This window comes from Phascolarctos cinereus, unplaced genomic scaffold, assembly GCF_003287225.1.
Source record: "Phascolarctos cinereus isolate Bilbo 61053 unplaced genomic scaffold, phaCin_HiC Scaffold_4;HRSCAF=312, whole genome shotgun sequence".
NCBI lineage: Eukaryota > Metazoa > Chordata > Mammalia > Diprotodontia > Phascolarctidae > Phascolarctos > Phascolarctos cinereus.
The window spans coordinates 230369539-230390975 of NW_027555847.1; the positions used below are offsets into that span (position 1 = coordinate 230369539).

A 21437-nucleotide genomic window follows, 5' to 3' on the forward strand; every position below is an offset into this window, starting at 1 on the left:
AGTTACATAAAGTAGGAGGGAGTAATGTATTGGCTACAGGGTGCTTTAATAGTGAGGACATACGGGTATACACAGGGAGATTATCAAGGTGAGATTAAACAGTAAAATTATCTTTTAAAAAACTGTATATTCATCTATGGAGTTCATTCGAGTATTTCTTACCTTAAGCCATGTCTGCATTCAGTGCAGTTCTGAGAATCAGTACATGTCCTGCAGTTTTCACTGCATTTCCGGCAAAGGTTTTTATCTGATCAAAAAATAAAATTGAGGTTAAAAATCAATTCATTGATCTGACTCAACAAAAGTAAGTGTAAATGTTCTAATACCTATTTTTGCAATATCTTCCACATCAATGTGAATGGGAAAAGGTACATAAAAGAATTGCAAAATTACTAATTTCATTGCTACTTCCTATCTAAACACACATTTAAAAATTTTTAATAGAATTTTTGCCCCTCAAGAATTCTGATTTTGGAAAGGCAAACTTGTTCTGCATATGTGTTAAAAGCAGCAGAAGCAGTTGTCCATTAGAGGAAAATTCCTAGGAAATTCATGAATCAGGGTGGTGTTGATGATTCTAAGATGAAACTTAGGTTACTGTTATCTATCTTATATACCTAATAAAAATTATGGCCTGAAACTGGGTTCTTCTCAAAAATTATATAATGTGTTTAATTCAAATATATTTGTGAAATATATATGGGTATTATTAATTACACATGGAGGCAGATAGTGTGAATACATGCTTACAGTTACATTAATATAGAAAGTACCTCATGTTTACTAAGTAGTTTCCTGTAGATTATGGCAGTCCACTTTAATGTAAACAAATAATTTTCCTAACAAAATGCAGCACAGATTCCAAATTATTGATTTTCCAAGTTGTTGTTCATTAGAAGGGGACTCTATTTATTTGTTTGTTTGTTTATGAGGCATCTACCTAGACATATCATAGTATAGTGGAAAGAGCTTGGAGCCAAGAGTGGCCTGGTTTTGAAATTAGTTGCATTGGAAATAACTGAACTTTTTTGAATCTCAGTTTCCTCATCGTTAAAATGGAGATAATCTGTAGTACTTTCTCCAGAGTTATAGTGATAATGAAAAATTGTTGATTCATATTTATGAAACACTCTAAAGTATACAAAATGCAGTCCTCTCCTGAGAAAATACATGTAAAAAACATGGCAAACCTTAAAATAAAATAAAAATGTCAGCTATTATTATTGGTCCTTCCTCCACTATATCGCTTCTCTAATTCTTCCTTATGTCATATTGTCTCTGAGTTTGTAAAGGTTATCTCAGTTGATCTCAAGCTCCGACCCATTCTACCAAGCCAGAAAGATTTTTGGTAGAGGACAAATTGTGGATCCATCAGAAAACTCTCACTAAGTATGGAAAGCCACATCACACAGCAACCAATGAAGGGCTTTCTACTACAGCACGAAAGAGCTGTGATTTGCATTACAGCAAAGTCGTACCTAGGAGGCAGCTAGGTGGCTCAGTGGATAGAGTATTGGTCTGGAGTCAGAGAGACCTAAGTTCAAATCTAGCCTCAGACACTGAATAGCTGTGTGCCTGGGCAAGTCACTTAACCTCTGTTTGCCTTAATACACTGGAGAAAGAAATGGCAAAACACTCCAGTATCTTTGCCAAGAGAACTCCGTGGAGAGTATGGTCATGAAGAGTCAGACATAACAGAACAGTAAGAAGTTATACCTATACTGAAGACATCATGTACCTTTCGGCATTTTCAAGAAGTATCTACACAGACCTTATTTGAATAGGAAGATTGATAAAACCCAATCATAAACAAGAATCATAAAGTAAGAAAGTACAACTATGAATGTGAACATTGCAATGTTCAAATAAACCGTACTTTAAACTGTTTGAATATGTCTATCTTGTTATTTCTCGCAATTTGGAAGAAGACTGGACGCATGCAACTCTGGATGCTATCACATAATGATCATGATCACATTCCCTCTATAAGGCTCTCTGTTTCCCTGAATGAACAATAATTCTCTGTATCATTCCTTTTTTCCCCCACTTTTTTCCCTCCTCCCTACCAATCACTTGACTTTTCTATGTAAGCAGGAATTGGTGGGAATTCCATTCTGTTTCTCTATTGACTAAATACCAAGGTCACTGTTGAGCCATAAGATCTAGTTCCCACCCACTTTTGGATGGAAGCAACAAGGACTTTTACTACCCAGGAGGTAAGAGAGATGAATGTGTTTTTTTCCATGGAAATTTTTAATAGCCTTCTGTTATTCTTTTTTTAAATTAGATTTTCTACTTGGCCAGGAAAAGTAGAAACATGAAATTTCAGATCAGTAGGTGTCACGTTTAGATTATCTGCAAGCCTGGCTTCCACTTTAACATCTTTAGATATTTGTGCACAGATTTTCCCACACTTTCCCATTCAAATCTGCAAAATACCCAAGTCCCTCAAAATCCCAACAATGACTAAATTTTGGTTAAAATTAACCAGAATCCAGACCTCAGGAAAGAGGAATTCCTCCTCCTTAAACCCCCTCCTTTAAATATAAACCCAATACTTTCTCCCTCAACCCCAAACAACAGAAATGAGCTCACTCATATCCTGGTAAAATCCATCTGGGCAGGTGATGACACAAGTATTGGTTTCTTCATTCAGGAAGTAGCCATATTTGCAAGACAGGCATTGGTTACTATGGCTTCCAATACAAGACTCACAACTTGGGGCACATTTTCTACAGCGCTTCTTGTCTGCATGGTAGTGACCCGGGGGACAGCTTGAGACACAGATTCTGGATTGTTGGGGACACAAAATTGAAAGGTTAAAATAACCCCTGAATCTTTCTCATGTATTCTCCTAATATATGAGAGACAACTAGTCAACAATCTTGGCTTCCAGTTTTCAGCACTGCTCTGTTGTATATCCTCTGCCCATGGACTCAGTGGTGGTCTCTGAAGCCTTCTCCATCCTGGTGTGTTCACAGAGAAGAGACCTACCTTCCTGTTTAGTTCTTGCCTTCAGTCCATCAATCAACAAACACTTATGCCTACTATGAAGCACCTCTAATGGATATGAGTTAGCCGAAAGGTCAAAGGGAATTTGGATTAATTAGGAATGGAAAAAGGAATGTTGCCATTTCAAATTCCAGATTTGGCAGTTACAAGTTGTTTGATGTCTGGCTGGTTAATCTCTCTAGGCCTCATTTTCCTTGTCTGGGGAAACTAATACCTGCACTGTCTCTTTCACAAAGATGTTCTGAAGATTAAATAAAACAATGCACAGAAAATGTTTTAACATAATTATATGTTATTAATAACACATTGGGCATTATTATTGCTTTGGCAAGGAAGAGGAGAAAAGATAATTTGTTTAAATCTAGATATCTTGATAATGTTCAAGAGGTGACAGTGGATGGGGAGATGCCATGTGGAACATGGAATGAAGAATGAAGAGGAATTATAATCTTAGTCTCACTTTCCAGATCTGTAAAATAAGAGCATCTATCTTATAGGGTTATTGTGAGGATCAAATGTGATAACATATGTGTTGTAAACCTTAAAGTACCATATAAATGATGATGATCACAATTTTCCTTTCATGCCTTTAGCAGCTAAGTGGCTCAGTGGATAAAGTGCTAGTCCTGTAGTCAGGAAGACCTGAATTCAAATCTGGAACTTACTACCCTGGGCAAGTCACTTAATCTCTATTTGCTCTAACCTATTGGAGAAGGAAACATTGAACCACTCCAGTATCTTCGCCAAGAAAACCCCATGTACAGCATCGGTATGCTATGGTCCACTACACCTTGTTAGTGTCACAAAAAGCTGGACACAAGCAAAACAGCATCATGCCTTTCTTCTGAGAGGTAGGCAGTGGAGAAGCATTTTCATAATTTTCCATCTGGACAAGCTGAACCAAAGCTTATGACTGAGCAGTATAAACAATGAAACTTACCGTGTATTGTTTTTCAGTTTGTAGTAGTAGTGCAGGCAGTCATTGCAGTGGTCTGGTCCTGGTCCATCACATCCTACTTTACTGCACTCGGGGTCACAAGGACCTTTGGGAATCCAAAAAGAAACAAAAGCAACTCAACACATTTCTAGGAAATGACTTTTTAAGTGAGTTTGTATTTCTATTGCCTTATCCCCCAGAAATCAGTGTGATTGTTAAGTCAAGAGAAGAACCTTTGACTTTCTTGAGAACACAACTGATGTTGAGGGGCCATTTCCCTCCACCAAAAAAAAAAAAGATTCAGGCCATGCATTGGCCATGAGAGTCAATGTGGTACAGTGGCTACTCTTGGAATCAGAAAGACTTGTGTTTAAGTCCTGTTTCTGACACATTAACCTTTTAGTGCCCCACGTCACACTCAGAGATTGAAAGTTACAGATGAGTTACTGCTTTGTATCAGTAAAGAGAATTTCATAACAGTGTCACTGGATCAAAAGCACTGACATCAATAAATATTCAGGATATAAAGAATGTAGTAGAGAAGTAAAGCCGATGTTAGAACAGAAGTACAGCCAGTGCACAATGCTCGATTCCTTTGAGGTTAGCAGAGCAATACAACAAGCTTCAGTGATACTCTGGCCAACATAAAACGTTACTATGACATTTGGCACAAATTTATCGGCATCTAGTCTTGGATTACAAAGCAGGAACTTTAGGCACAGATAATATAGTAACAATTACATCCTTGCCCACACGCCAGTGGGCAAGTCAACAAAGAAAAACTACAGATAAAATGAAAAATCAGGCAGTAAGTCTAAATCACTTCAAGACTTGGGACCTGCTCTCTAGGAACCCACTAGCTTCATATTGCCTGGCAGAGAACAAAAGGGAACATGCAGTGGACAACAGCACTGCACAGGAAGATGGGAAAGGCTTCGTGTCTTTCCTATGGAAGTTGAACTACTTCCTGATTGGTGGAAAAGATTCCAGGGTTATGAACTAGTGAGAGAGAAGTCCTTGTCCTCTGGCCTCTTTTACTTGCTGTTTATAATTGGGAATCTTTGGCCTCATGAGGTATAGGTCCTTCCCTGATCTAAAGTTCTATAACCCTACAACTCCTACCAGCAATACATCATACTCAGTGGAGGGGAAGTGGGTATTAGCAGCTGCACACCAAATAATTTACTTCAAGCAAGAGAAGGGTGCTGGGGGGACATCTCTCTCTCTCTCTCTCTCTCTCAATCTCTCTCTTTCAGTCTCTCTCAATCTCTCTCTCTCTCTCTTCTCTCTCTCTCAATCTGTTTCTCTCTCTGGGCCTCTGTCTCTGTCTCTCTGTCTCTCTCTCTCTTTCTCAGTCTGTTTCTGTCTCTGGGCCTCTGTCTCTGTCTCTCTCTGTTTCAGTCTGTTTCCCTCTCTCTGGGCCTCTCTGTCTGTCTGTCTGTCTCTCTCACAGTCTGTTTCTCTCTCTGGGCCTCTGACTCTCTCTCTTTCAGTCTCTCTCTCCCCCCCCCCCCTTCTCTGTCTCCTTCCTGCCACCCAGATACAACGTTTTTACAGAATTACAAAACTCCTGAGTTGGAAGTAACCTCAGAGGCCTTGTAGTCCAAAACGTATCCAAATACAAATTCCTTCTACAGCACACCCACGTAGTCATCCTGCCATGCTTAACGACACACACTCCTCCTATTGAGCAGCATAAACAAGGACATTTGCCGTGTATTGTTTTTCAATTTGTACTATTAGTGAATACAGATTATCTGTCTATAATAGAGGCTATCCCAACTGTTGGACAGTTGGCCTCTCTGTAACTGCTACTTATTGTTCCTAGTCCTGCCTTTTTCCCTCAGTTCCTTCTCTTGAGCCTCATATGACATAATCTTGAGGCCCATCAACATCCTAGTTATTCTCCTTTATAAGCTTTCTAGGACACGCATGTCCTTCCTGAAATGAGGTGCCCAGAATGCAACCACTGCGTCCACAGATAACTTCTAAGGGCAGTTCTGAAATTTAGCATGCATTATATTATGAATATTTAGTCTCTCTCTCTCTCTCTCTCTCTCTCTCTCTCTCTCTCTCTCTCTCTCTCTCTTCTCTCTCTCTCTCTCTCTCCCTCCCTCCCCCCCTCTCTTTTCCCCTTCCTTTTCTTTTTTCTTTTTTCTTTTTCATTTTCTGTTTTGGAGGTAATGGAGATCACACAGTTAATAAGTGTCTGAGGCTGGATTTAAACTCAAGTCTTCCTGACTCTAGGGCCAGCGCTCTATCAACTACACCACCTAGATGCCTCTTAACTTTTATTTTAATTATAAGATTTTTTTTATTATAAGATAATGAGTTCTAGATCTGAAAGGAAAGTGCTGTCATCCCTTCCACATTGTTGGGGGTTAGGGGTGAGGCACCCCTGTGGTCTGGAAAATCTGCGTAAAAATTTTTGGCCCTCCCTTTGGAGAAAGAGTCTGAATTTTTTCTTTTACTCTTACGGGGTGTTTATAGTACCTTATTGTAAAAATTGGGTTGATGTTATATAATACCAGACATATATTTTATGCATTTCTGAGATTCTAAACTTTTTCCGAGTTGTCTGCTGGCCTTTTTGTGTCATCTGCAGCTTCTGGAAAACTCCCCCAAAATTTCCATATAATTTCTTCTGCTGACCTGTGATATATTGAAACTATGATGGGGAAAGGATGACTGTAGTCATTTCTATATATCGAAGAGCCTAAATAATGTTATGCTAATTAATGACAAAGCCATCTTCCATGGGGTACAGTCGATATAATGTCAAGCCTGGAGTCAAGAATACCTGAGTTCAAATCTGGCCTCAATAATTACTAGCTGTGTAACACTGGGCAAATCACTTAGCCCTTGTTTGCTTCAGTTTCCTCATCTATAAAACGAGCAGGAGAAGGAAATGGCAAAGCACTTCAGTATCTTTGCCAAGAAAACCCCAAATGGGGTCTTGTAGAGTTAGATATGACTGAAAAACAACCGAGCAACAGCTACCTTCCTGCAATGTTGAGTCTCACCATTTCAAAAGTCCCAAGTATAAACACAAAACTATTCCTATTTTTGAAACAGCTTATGAGGTCTGACAAATAACATCTCTGTTCTGTGGAACTGAATTTCAGTTTAGCTCTGTGTCCCATTGACTTGAAAAGCTTGTGAAGGCAGTGTGATTGAGGCAGAATCTCTGTGATCAGATTAATTGGTAAAGAGATCTAGGCAAAGTCAGGCTAAATGCCTGAAGTCTGGCTGACTTCTGAAAAAAAAATTGAAAAAAATCAGTTAGCATTTAAGCAGTAGGACAACTTCAGAGAAAAACGGTTTCCTGGTGGACCTAATTTTTCACCAAATGACTGAGAAAATAGGAGAAGAAAAAGCATTTCTTCATCTTTATTATGAGAACTCTGAATAGTAAGTCATTCTAGTACTTTTCCTGAATTGCCCATTCTAATGTCAGAATAACCAGAGCTTAGCTTAACCCAAGGAAGCACTCTACTTTTATGGGTTACTATGGTTCAGTAAGCTCAGTTTAGGTCCTAAGAGGGAAGAACCAGGAGCAGCAGGTCAAGAAAGCATATTTAAGTCCAAAGGAAAGAAAAACTTCCTAATAATTAGAGCTGCACCAAAGTGGAGTAGCAGTAGGTAGTGCAGTCTCCTTGATCAGAGATCTTCAGCCAAGGCCTGGGTGACCATATGATGAGGATATTGAAGAGAGAATTTTTTTTTTCAGGTATCAGTTGGATTAGATGACCATTAAGGTTCCTTATAACTGAAATTCTGAGACACTCAAAGTCTATGACTCTTTGGTCACTTGCAAGAGTCAACATAGAAATGGTTCATGAGCAGACCATAAAGGAGTTTATCTTTACTTACTTCGTGAACAAATTTAGTGTTCAAAACCATCCTGGAAAGAAGAGTACCATGGAGCAGACAGAAACAGTAAACACACACCTGATGTATTTGGTTGCCATTTTGATAAATATATGGGGGAAATAATTTCTCTTGTCTACAATAGAGATAAGAAAATGGCCCATTGGATTTCTACTGCATAGGAAAACCACATTGCCAAAATGGAGAGCTTGGATGATTTAGCCAATTAGGTGCTGATTAACTCAGTAGGCTTGAAAGCACTATAATCGAAGTTTATAAATTACTCTGAGGCAGTTCTTGTTGAAACTGGACTTGCATGAGTATCTAAGATATTAAGTTATGAGACATATCAACAAAGGGTTTTCTCTTAATTCCTGCAGGAAAGATCTTGGCATGAATTATAAAAATATGTGGTCTTCTCAAGGGCAATGTTAAGTGTGTAATTTAAGAACAGCTCTCCAATGAGAAAAAGTTCGCTCATTATGCAACAGTTCCTTAATACATACAGATATTCAAAGGAATAGGACACACACAAATTAAAGTGAATTGGGAATATACCGAGAATTCATGGATCTAGCTTAGATTTTATGCCAAAGAGTTCTATGAAGTCCATGTCAGAGGAGGTATAGTACAGTCAGTAGACTGATTGCTCTGGAATCAGAGATCCTGGGGTTCATATTCTACCTTCTGAGGTTTGCTACATGTGTGACCTTGGAAAGATCACCTAGCCTCACTAGGCCTCGGTTTCCTTATTTGCAAAATGAGAAATTTGACTAGATTCTTTTCAGCCTTTGCACATCTAAGAACCTAATACAATGTGTCTTGGGTATGGTAGTGGAGTACAGGAAGATTTGCTCAGTTTTGCTCTATCTACAATTTCCCACTCACCTGCATAATCATCTGTAATGTAGTCTTCTGTAGGGTCCTCCACTCGACTAGAGCGTACACGTTCCACTCTGGGAAAGTCATTTGTTGGAGAATAAGGCTGAATGGATGTTCCGTAGAGGACCAAAGACCATTCTTTCAATTTGCCTTGGGAAAAAAATCACAAAATCAGAGGATCACCAGATGCTCACATTTCAGGGTTTTTCATCTTTCCATCTGGTCCTTTCAAAATTGGAAAATTAGTTAGAAGTTGAGCTTCATATTTGTATGAATCATTGAATCAGGGGCTAATCCTGAAACTGTTTTCTGTGGGTATGTGTATACGGAGGGTAAACTTTCATTATTATATCTGCACTAGGTTTTTTCCCATCATGGGGACAAGGCTTTTTACTTTCTAACAAATTAATGTACATCTACATCTACATCCACATCTACATATATGTATACATACATACATACACACAAACACACAAATATAGTTGATTCTCCTACATATCTAGCTCCTCTTCCCCTTCATAAATTTTATCCTATCTTCATGTTATTACAAATTATTCCACCTCCTCATCCTGATACCCAAACAGGAGCTTGTTAAAGGAAGAAATGTCAATAGATGTGCACAAGCTACAGAAATTATTTGTTATAAGGGGCTCATATGCAGTGAATTTGAGTGACATTTCCAAGAGATATTAGAATGAAGAATAACCTACCTGAGCTAAGAGGTGAATATTTCCATTCCCTACTACCGGGAAAGCTGAAGCTGGAAGATCCTTGAATTTAGGAGTTCTGAGTTGCAGTAAAGATAAAGCTGCTCAAGTGTCTGAACTAAGTCTGTCACTGATGTGGTTAGTGCCTGTGAATGGAAGGTCAGTAGGCTAGCTAAACAGGGGAGCAAATCAGCCCAGGAAAATGGAACAAATTAATGACTCCATGCCAACCAATAATGGAATCAAGCTGATGAGTAGCCACTGCATTTCTGGCCTGGATAAGACAGGAAGACACATTTTTTAAAGAAGAAAAAGAAGAAAGAGGAAGAGGAAAAAGAGGAGAAGAAGGAGGAAAAATAGAATCTAGAAGATTTCAAATTTCTGGATATCACATTATATGCCATCTCAGAGAATCCCTGAATTTTATTGAGGATTTTCTTTTCATAAGGCATAAGAAATAGTCTTAAGAGAAAAAATTTCAGTGTCATCTGAATTGTTTATCACTTTCTAGGCCACCAACTGAACTTTGCCCTACTTAGTCCCTAAAGCAGATTTATCCAGTCATTACAACGCACACACACACACGCACACACACACACACCCCATCCTTGCCCTACCCCACCTCAAATTAATCTAATTCTATCAGGCCTTTTCAGGAGAGACTGGACATTTTAACAGTCAATTAGTTAGAACAGAGTCAATGCATCACCTCCCTTTGGTAAGGTTTCAAGAAACTTTTCTTCAGAGCAGATCTCTTTCTTACTTGCTTATTCCTTTATATTTTGGCTTCATTAAAGTTATCCTTTGGTTCAAAAATAGGCTTTTGGCATCAAGTATAATTAAAAGGAATTGCCATTGGCTTTAATGATTAATACATATAAGCTAAATAATATAAAATAGTAGGAAGATGGTAATTGTCTTAGGCCATGATGTTATCATGAAACATAAGATCTGCCTATATACTATAATGTGAAAATTAAGGGATGAAGTTGTTCCGAACTACTGCATGTAAGTAGCTGCAGGTGAGAGCCTTCCAAAGGCAACGTTCGCCCATGTGAAAACTTGGGAACCTAAAGAAAGTGCATTGGCACGTCTTAATTTATAGGAGTATCCAAGCCTGAACTTCTTAGAATGGTCAGCCAGTCCATACACATTTATTAAATGCTTATTATGTACCAGGCACTGTGTTAAGCCCTGGGAATACAAAGAAAGGTGAAAGACAGTTCTTGCTTTCAAGAATGCCAGTACTTAACTCTATTCCCTTTATTTTCCTATAGGGTGGTAGAGTGGAAAGAACACTAAACAAGGGATTCACAGACCTAGGTTCAAATCCCACTTCCAGTACTTTACTAGCTATGTGACCACGGACCAGATATTCATACTCTCTGGATCATAGTTTTTTCAGTTTGTATAATTGGATAATAGTATGGATACTATCTACCTCACTTGATTATTAAAAGTGTTTTATAGAAATAAGAGCTATTATTTTTATTGCTATTATTCTTTCACTTTACCTGTTCCTCTTTGAAATCACCTGTTACCAGATATTCTTTTTAAAGTCTATAGCATACCTAGCATTCCCCGGGGCTCTCCAGCTTATTCCATCACTGTTGTCATGTAATGCACATAATTTGTATTTAAACAATAGTAAGAATTACTGAGAGATTGCAACAAGTTGATGAATAGATTGCTTTTGTTATTGAATGGTGGCATAAACCAGAGCAAGTTTTCTTATTCATTTCACCCAGCTCAGAAAAAAACAGACAGAAAGGTGGGATAATGGGGCTGTTTGTTTTCTTACCTATCAGCCACTCTCAAATCTATTTCTTCTGCTTTAGTTCACAGACTCTCTGATAACCACCCTGTAAGTTCTTTGGTGAGCATTGCTGCATGATACATCTTGTTTCTTTCCCTTGTGCTATTTCTTAAATGTGTAATAGACAAAATAGGACTAGCCTGGTCCTGTCACTCAGCTCCATTTCTCCTCTTTGGGGTACTTAACGGGACATTATTTTGAGATTTGTAACCACTGCCAGGATTTCCATCAAACCACTATCATATTAGGCACTTCATTTTCCCCCCACTATGGAAGCAAATAGCCATGGGGGTGGAGAAGGAGGCAGGAGAGTTTCTTACTGAAGAAGGACATTCTGTTAAGCAATTGCTGGGCAAATAAGGAATGAGAAAATCTATGCAACTTGCCAGCATATAAATGTCATTTGTCCCCAGGGCAGCTTTAATGTGCAAAATGAAAATGCTTCACAAAATATATATTTTAATAATGAATAAACACAAAATCTAAATGGGGGCCAGGAACATCTCTATTCTGGACCATTTCCCCTATTTAATTTGGCCTGGAAGAACTCTATATCCCCAACCAAGCACCCAATAAAGACTTTCTTCTTCTTGAAGGTAGAAATCTATCACATTCCAAAGAAGTAACTATAGAAATGTAGTAGGTGTTTTTTTCCCTCTTAAAAAAATCACTTTCCATCAAGAAGTATGATTTACCCCTAAATATAATAGGATTTAGGGATTGTTACACATCGACTATTACTAGCCATATGTTAATACTTTCCTGGCAAGGCAAAAAAAAAGCAAAAAAGAAAACCATACCTGATATGAGAAATGTTTGGGGTTAACTGGGAATAGGGTTGACCTTGACCTTGACCTTTGTGTACCTGAAGTCAACAATTTCATTTATATAGTGCTTTAAAAAACTTATTTCACAAAGCACTTTCCTCATAATAGTCTCTTAGGTTAGCACCTAGCAAAGTGCCTGGTATAGAGTAGGCACTTCATAAAAAAAAACTTGTTTGATTGAGGTAGATTTTGCCAGTATCATTAGTTCTGTTTTACAGATAAGGAAATAAGTTCATCATGGTAAAGTGACTTGCAGGGTCACAAAATTAATAAGTGATCATGTCACTTCAATAAAATTTGACAACTAAAGAGCATTTCTTTTAGGTAATTGGGGTCAAGTGACTTGCCTAGGGTCACACAGCTAGTAAGTATCAAGTGTTTGGTCTGAGGCCAGATTTGAACTCAGGTCCTCCTGACTTCACAGCTGATGCTCTATCCACTGCACCTTCTAGCTGCTCCTACCAAAGAACATTTATTAAGTGTCTACTACGTGTAAGGCATTGGTGATTCAAAGAGCTTATCTTCTATTGTGGTAGGCATAGTGGTGACAATGAGGAATGCACCATCAAATATGTAAATTTATATATGATAATCTGAGTGCAGTAAGTCACCAAGCACTTGTTAAAAATTTACCATGGGTCAGACACTGAGGATGCAAAGAAAAGCCAAAACACATTCCCTGCCCGTAAGGAGTTTACAATCCAATGGAGGAAACAACATGTAGCAGCTAGGTGACTAGAGTTTTATTGGGTATCCCTCCCATGAGGTGAATAGAGTTCTGTATAGTAACAACTCAGAGGAATAGCAAATGCTTGTCATAGGAGGTGCTACAGGAGTCTCAGAGTCTACCCAATAAAGTATATAAAGCTATGACTCTAATCTCCAAGGATCTCTACAATGTGACTCTCACCTCTTTGTCTAGCTTTATTTCAGAATCTTCCCCTTCATATATATTCTACCCTCTCCTGTTTGCATTTGCCTCACCTCATTCTTCATGCCACAAATGGAATGTTCTTCCTTTCCTCCCTCATCCCCCAACCCATCCATGACTGTTGTAATTGAGTTGAATTGTAGTGAATCAGAGTCAGGAACTTGAATCCAGGTCTTTTGATTCAGCTCTGGTCCTCTTTCCATTACAACGTACTATGTGCATGCAGAGCTATAAGGCTATCAGTTTTTATTTCTCATGGGACAAGAGGGAAAAAAAATTTGTGATTCATGTGCCAAATATAAGAGATTTCCTTGAGGGAAGGGATGAGATCTTGGATATTGAGAGATAACGTGGTAGAGCTGATAGAGGACTAGACTTTGAGGCAGGAAAACTTGGTGTTCACATTCCACCTCTAACATCTACTAGCCATGTGATGATGGGCAAGCCATGACCTTTTTATCTGAGCATCTGTTTCTTCATCTATAAAATGGGGCTGATAATATCTATTATAGTGTCTACTTCACAGGATTGCTGAGAAGCTCAAATGAGGTGTACTATAATGGGCTTATAAAACTTCAAGCAATGTATAGATGTCAGTTATTATTATTACTTTGTTGAATTTTGCACCATTACAATACTAGACATGTAATAGGTTTTCAGTGCATATTGCCTGACAATTGCCACTTAGGCTAGGGACCCTTTTCTTATTTATCTAAGCATTAGCCAACACCTAAACATCTATTAGCCATGTAATGAAGGCACAGAGGTACAATGGGAAGGATATTTGACTGAGTCACAGAATCTCAGTTCAGATCTCGTTTCACCTTTACTACCTGTGAAATATTAGGCAAGTTGCCTTAACCTCATGGGATCTTAATTCTTCATCTATAAAGTGAGTGTTGGAATCGATAAGTTCTTAAGGTCCTTCTACTCTCCAAACCAGTAATTCTAAAGGTCACCACTATGTCCTGTCTTTTACCCCACAAAACTTCATGCAGCTGATTCTACTCACACTTCAAAACATGGAAGATTTGAGATCATTTGTGATGTGTGCTTCTTTGAAGGATCAGAATGAGATAATGGCAACCTGGATTGACTCAAAGTTGTTTCTTCCCTGGATGATCAGATGGAGCATTGATGAGATAATTGCTAACTTAGGATACTTGTGATTTGATTACAGAATGGCTGAAAAAAACATGATGGTGGGTAAATGGAACACAGGCATGTGTACTACCCTGTGGGACATGACCAGGACTGGCTTTTAAAAAAATATATCAAACCTTCTGCCCCATGTTGAAGTTATGTCAGGACTTATTTTATTCTACAGATTAATGTCATATGTTAGTGTGAAGAAGGCAGCTTGCCCAGTATGACCAGAGTGGCTTGAATCCTCCTGAAAAGGCCTTTGTTCATATGGTCATTTCCATGTTACATGTGTCCAAAAGGTTTTCAGGTTTATGTCACTCAAGAAAGAGTAGAATGTCATCAGTCATGCTCCCCCCTGTAAACTCATTTAGCTGGTATAGGACACATCCAATACCTTGCTTAAGTTCACAAATTTAATTTGGAAGGAACTCAGGGTGGAGACACCTAAAGAAATTCATTTCCTTCTATCAATCATGTAAAGAAGTGAAGATCAGACAATTTAGTTTCTCTGTCTTTTCCCTATGAAACATAAGGCATGTATTGTTGGGGCAAACAAGGCGGTCTGCTGTTGCTCTGTTCTCATTGTTACTGACTTTCCTTGAGCTCTGAGTTCCTAGTGGGCAGGGACTACACCTGCCTAACACATAGCCTAGCCCAGCTTGAATGGCAAATATTTTGTACCCTACATTATTTTTTGATGATGGTAAGATAAGAGTCAATGTGATGGCTGTTTGTTACAGGTCAAAATACTATTCCATATTCTTCCAATTCAGAAAACAAGGTTAGCAGGAAATTAATGAAGACTGGTGCCTACCTGGTGTCTTGAAGTTCCTCAGCTGAGATGGGGTATCGTAAACTTCCAGCACCCAGTCACCTGCTGCTTTTTCTCCCCAGCAATGAATAGTCATAAACTCCCAGTTTTTGAATCCTTCCATAGAATGATCAAATAGCCTGGAACAGAATCACCAAACATTGCTTTGTGTATGAGTATAAAAAAATCAATGAAATACACCATCAACGATGCTTCCTCTATCTATAATCGCCAGCACACATGCAGAGACTTTCTCCACTTAAGAAAGGGCATCATCTCACAAATGATGTTATCATTGGAGCATGAGGGTTAATCTTCATGACATTGGTAAAGTGGCTCAGGGCTAACAGTTCGTGGGAAGCTTGCCAGGTCAACATCAAGGAAAAATCAATGCAGTATTAGGATGATGAATGAATATAGATGAATGGTAGGCAGACATGGTCAAGTATCTACCTACCAATCTCCTCCCTTCTCAAAAATGAAAGCTCTCAGTATCATAGATGAAGAAAACTTCATTCTGTCAATGGTGTGCTGGAGGCTAATGAGAAAGGCACCCACATTTGAGTAGAAAGAGCATTTAATTTGCAGTCGGATGACTTAAGATTATCTATCTCAGATACTCATTACTTGGGTGACAATGGGCAAGTCATTTAACCTCTCTATGCCTCAGTTTCCTTAAGAGTAAAATGACAGAATTAAACTAGCTAGCATTTAAGGTCCCATCCAGATTTGAAGTTATGTTCCTATATGACTTAAGATTTATGATTATCTGAAGAAAGAACTATCCAAGTAAGGTTATCCAGGATCCTGAAGAAATAATTGTTGGCAGTGTTTCTGTTATTTAAAGTCATAGTTTCCAGAGAAGAGCAATGAAACAGGAAAATAAGTCTTGGTTATTTGTCTATGTGGCTTTGAAAGAAAGAGAAAAGGAAGCAATAGGATAAATTCAGTTTCAATTTAACAAACATTTATTAAGCAGTATATATATGCCAGATACTTTGGATACAGAAACAAATATAACACAGTTGTGGCTTCAAGAAGTTTTCATTCAAGTAGAAAGACTAGATTCTACTGGATAAAGACTTCTTCATTGGATACTGTATCCTGTTTCAATGAAGACTATATGGATTAGAACACTTTGTGTTCTGTCCATAGGGGCTAAATCCTGGGGGTATGCTGGTAAATGTTTAACAACAAGACTATATGGTTTAAAAAATTTTGTGCTCTGTCCATGGGGGCTAAATACTGGGATTATGCTGGTAAATGTTTAACAACAAACTCTCTGAAAAAAAAATTACACATGACACATTTTAAAATTTAATCTGCATTACTAACATTCTCTTCATTACTTTTTTAAGTCTAGAAAATTAAAAAAATAATAAATCAAACCTTGATTTGTAGCATTTCTCAGTTTCCAAGGTACAAATGCTCATTCTGAAAATTCATTTAGTTATTTATCTATTTGTTTTTAAGTGAGGCAATTGGGGTTAAGTGACTTGCCCAATGTCACACAGCTAGTGAGTGTTATGTGCCTGAGGTAGAATTTGAACTCAGGTCCTCCTGAATCCAGGGCCAGTCCTCTATCCACTGTGCCACCTAGCTGCCCCTCGTTCTGAAAATTTAACAATTGACTCTTAGAGCTGGCTCTAGCACATCATTGGAACTATACCCTACTCACATATTCATGTTTTCTACCTGAGTTAATTCTCTGCAAATAAAAAATACATTTTACTTACAAATAACTTAAATGAATTTTTCCTAGGTGAGGGGGAACGATCTTATCTCCCCCCAAAACAACTTTATTTTTAAAATTAACAAGTTAAGGTTATAACATTAAAAGGGATTTCTTTGATACATAGCATAAAATTACTATGACTTAAAGAGAAAAACTCGGTAAGGCTGATGATGGAGTAGAGAGTTAAGAATAAGCAAAGCTTTGGAGTATCAAGCCTCAAGGACTAATTTGAAGTAATATCCAAATTTTGATAGTGCATTTGGAGAGTAATTGGCAGATGGAGATTTGATTTTCTTAATAGTATTATGGTAATTGAATTATAGAAGGTCAGAGTGAAGAAGTAGAAACTTGGGTCTAAATCAGGATTCTGAATGAGGGGGCTTACTTTATTAAGTTCCTGAAATCCAACACTGACCTAGGGGAATTGACTTTGGAGTTTACTGCCTTGAAGTGGAATTGACTAACAAGAATCTGATAGGGCGTGAAAGAGTATACACTTTATTCTAGAAGTCGCCCCACATCGAGTTAGATTTTCTTCGTGCCTGAACTATTTCATGGTTGTAACTCAGACACCTTTGCAGACTTCCATCCAATCACTCCTTCAGGTCATGGAGAAGTCACTCAATGCATTGAAGCAATAACTTACTGAATGCAACCTTTCCAAGTGTCTAATGTACACTCTGGGAGCAGCTGAGGTAATGGGAAAGTTTGGCTTAACGCCTCATACCTCTAAACTACAAAGGAGACTCCTCGAGGCAGCCATCACATGCTGGCCACACTTCTATTTTTGTAACTACAGCCAAATCTTGATTATTCAGGGGTCAGTTGTCCAATCTGTAGTTTAACTGACCCCATATTTCTCCTCTTTCAAATTTTTCCTTCCCACCTGCCTGCCTTCATCTTAGTCATTTTGCTACTCTCAAGCAACGGCAAGAATTTATACTGGAGGCCTGACACATCTAAATTCAACCTAAACCAGGTGGGAGTGGGATGGGGATGGGAAGAGAGAAAAACAAAGACATTTTTAGAATTCTAACAAGCGCCTCAGACTTCCGAATGCAAACAGACTTTGTCTACCAGGTCAGGAAGCAATGAATTATATAATCCTCGTCATTTTGGCAGCCAGAGTCTGTGGATATAAAGTAGGGGAAATAAATCTCAGAGTGTCAATATTGCTATGCATTCAAAAGTTTGATGGTGAAAAAGTTGACATTAATTTCTTTGGTAATCTGAGAATTTAAATAGACCTCTGAAGTTCACCCTTTCTCCCAAAACATAGGCAACATTTTATTGTAATTTAGATTCGGGATTATGATCTACTTCCTCTTTATGAAATAATGCACCGTAGGCACTGTAGATAGCTAGATGTAACTAGTAGGTAATGGAAACCAGGATTCTAGAAATTTGTTTTTTGAAATTCAGAAAAAAGAAACCCCCAAACATAGAAAGAAGAAAATTGATGAAATGTCCCTCACATTAACTGTTCCAGGACCAAAATTTTAAGTTCAAACAAACAAAAATAATTTGCATAATCAAATGCCAAAACCATTCAACATATTCCCAGATTTTAACTATGGATTTATCAATGATTTGCTAAATTTAAAAAAAAGTGGTCTTTCAGTTCTGAGTTTCTATAGTGTACCAAGCAAGTTACATATTGGTGTTAGGAGACTGCAAGGATTGGCGGAGTGGGGGGTCGAGGGGATGGGTTTCAACATTAAACATAAGCAAGAGAGGAAGTAGATAGACAGATGGTCTCAGAGGCAGAAAGACTAGGGTCTAAGTCCTGCCTCTAACATTTATTTACTGGTTGTGTGGCCCTGGGCAAGTCCCTTAACATGTCAGTGACAGTGGTTTTAAAACAAATAGAAATGGAGGCCACTAATCTGTTCATAAGGATCCCTGTGGGCCACATATTGACTTAATTTAAAAATATAATGTTATCTATATTATATTTTTATTACATTAAATATTTCCCAATAACAATTTAATCTGCTTTGAGCTGTACTCAGGAGAGTTAGGTGTTTGACACTTCTACTCTAGGTAATTCTTTAAGATTATAAATTGCAGAGAAAGTGTCAACTTTAACTGGTAAAAGTCTTCCTCCTCTGAGAGTTCTCTATGATAATGAAATTACAGGCCTAATCCCCTCCCTTCTCACCTCCCACCCCCCAAAGAGGAGACAAAATTATCTCTATTTGTACATAACATTACCCAAATTACCTTACAGGGCTACGCTGATCAAATGGACATTTTATATAATCAAGCAAAATAATAACAAAATTCATTTGGAGGCATTAAAGGTCAAGTATATTAAGTGACATACTGAACAAGGAGGAAAGTGAAGGTAGTATCTGTCAAAACCATCTGGTACTGGATAAAAAAAAATAGAACAATAGACTAGAGAAGCAAGACCTCTAAACATACGTGCATGGTGCTTTCTTAAACCAAAGAGAGCAAACTATTGAGGGACAGACTCTGACAAAAAAATGCCGGGGAAGTTGGAAAGCAATATGAGGAAAAATAATCATCTCACACAGTATACAATGATACCGTCCAAAAATGGATTAATTATTCAAATGCAAAAGTTACATCATAAAAATTAGAGAAGGTTGTATTTTTTACAGTTATGAATGGGGGAAAATTTGCACTTGGGCGTGAGATAGGAGAGATCTTAAAATGAAATAGATATTATCAATTATATAAAATATAAAAGCTTTTGCAGAAATGAAATTAATCCAGCCAGAACCAGAAGAAAAGGCACATATTAGGTGGGAAAAATCTTTTCATTAATATCTGATAAAAGTGTGCCATCCAAAATCTATAGAAAATTGACATAAATATACAAAATCAACAGCCATTCCCCAATAGACTGAAGGTCAAAGGGCATGAAAAAATAGTTTTGAAAAGAAATAAAATAACCACCTGAGAAAAATTCAGAATCACTAATAATCAGATAAATGCAAATTAAAACAACACTGTGACAACAAGCTAGCAAAAGGTAATGAAAGATAGGGAAATACACTCTCCCACCCCCAAAGTATCCAGTATCAGATATTTGTCCCTTACCTATCTGATACTTCTTTCTCAGTCTCCTTCACTGCATTTTCAACTATTTCCTGCCCTCTTTCCTTGTTTTTAAACCTGGGTGCATCTATGCATCCATCCATGCATCCATCCATCCATCCATCCATCCGTCTATCTAGCCATCTTTTCTCTTGGTGATCACATCAGTTTCCATGGCTTCAATTAACAACTATGCAGATGACTCCAAGATTTCTATATCCAACTCTGATTTCTCTTATGAGCTATAATTGTGTATCATCAGCTTCCTCCACTTGGATGTCCCACAGACATCTCATACTCAGCATGTTTGAAACAGAACTCTTTCTCCAGTCACCCATTTCTTTTCCTAAGTTCTCTATTTCTACCAAAGGTGCCACCTTTTCTTTTTTCCCTAGTAACTCAGATCTCCAGTCTTGGAGTCATATTCATATCTTCATTTTCCTTCGTCCCTCATATACAATCAGCTGTTAAGTCCTGTTGACTCTGCTTCTACAATTATTTTTCATATGCAGCCCCTTTTCTCTTTTCATGCAGGCACTGCCCTTATTTAGGCCCTCATCATCTCTTGTCTAGATATTTCAATAGTCCCTGATCAGTCTCCCTTCTTCCAGGAGACTTCTTCTGCTCTTCAGTCCTTCCTCTACATAACAACAAAATTGATATTCCTAAAATACAAGTCTGATCAAGTTATTTCCCTAGTCAGCAAGGTTCAGAGGGTACCTAATGCCTTTAAGATTGAATATAAGAGCTTCTGTTTGGCATTTGAAGCCTTCAATAGACTTCTTCCACAATGCTTATCTAAACTGAGCCCTGCCACAAGAGCTAGTCTAAAGGAGGGGAATCTGATCACATGAAACAAAAAGAGATCTCTTATAAGCTCTTTGGGGACTAGAGTAGTATATCCAGTGGATTCTTCCCTATGTTTGGTAGAAAGATTCCTCCTCGATCCCAGACCCTACTGGAGATCATTCATTCACTGGCTGGTGCTCAGTGGGGAAAGGTTGCCTCTGTTCCATCCAAACAGCCAAAAGTTATCAACTTTCAACTAGGATCTTACCAAGGATGAGAGAAGCTGAGGACATAGCTATAATACTCAGTCCTCACAGCTATCATCCATGGAAACAACTCTCTTTCTCTCTTTAAATAAACAAATTTATTCATTTATTTTTAGTTTTCAACATTTACTCCTGTAAGATTTTGAGTTCTAAATTTTCTCCCCCTCCTTCTCCTCCCTCATTCCCAAGATGGTGTACAATCTTATATAAATTATACATATACATTCATATTAAACATATTTCCACATTAGTCATGTTGTAAAGAAGAATTAGAACCAAAGGGAAAAACCATGAGAAAGAAGAAACAAAAAACAAAAAACAAAAAACAAAGAAAGATAAAATAGTATGCTTCAATCTGCATTCAGACTCCATAGTTCTTTCTCTGGATGTGGATAGCATTTTCCATCATGAGTCTTTTGGAATTGTCTTAGATACTTGCATTGCTGAGAAGAGTTAAGTCTATTGAAACAACTCTTTTAGAAAACGAGTTGGCATCCCTACCAACTGTCAGCCAGCTGCCACACTTAGCGAGGCAAGCCAGCCTAGCTGAAGCAGTAGGGCACCCTGAGCGAAAGAGGAGGTAGTATGTGCTAGGCAAGTCAAATCTCCACCATCACCTTCACCACCATCTCCCCTCATATT

At 38.0% G+C, this 21437-nt stretch overlaps 1 protein-coding gene across 1 annotated transcript in view; it reads right to left on the bottom strand.

The window, feature by feature from the left end:
- The window catches only part of PCSK5 (proprotein convertase subtilisin/kexin type 5), a 619005-nt gene that overhangs the window by 197358 nt on the left and 400210 nt on the right, over positions 1-21437 (bottom strand). The window contains 5 exon segments of the mRNA XM_021008523.2: positions 163-247; positions 2596-2789; positions 3953-4055; positions 8708-8851; positions 14943-15079. Coding sequence (XP_020864182.1) covers positions 163-247; positions 2596-2789; positions 3953-4055; positions 8708-8851; positions 14943-15079 — 663 coding nt within the window.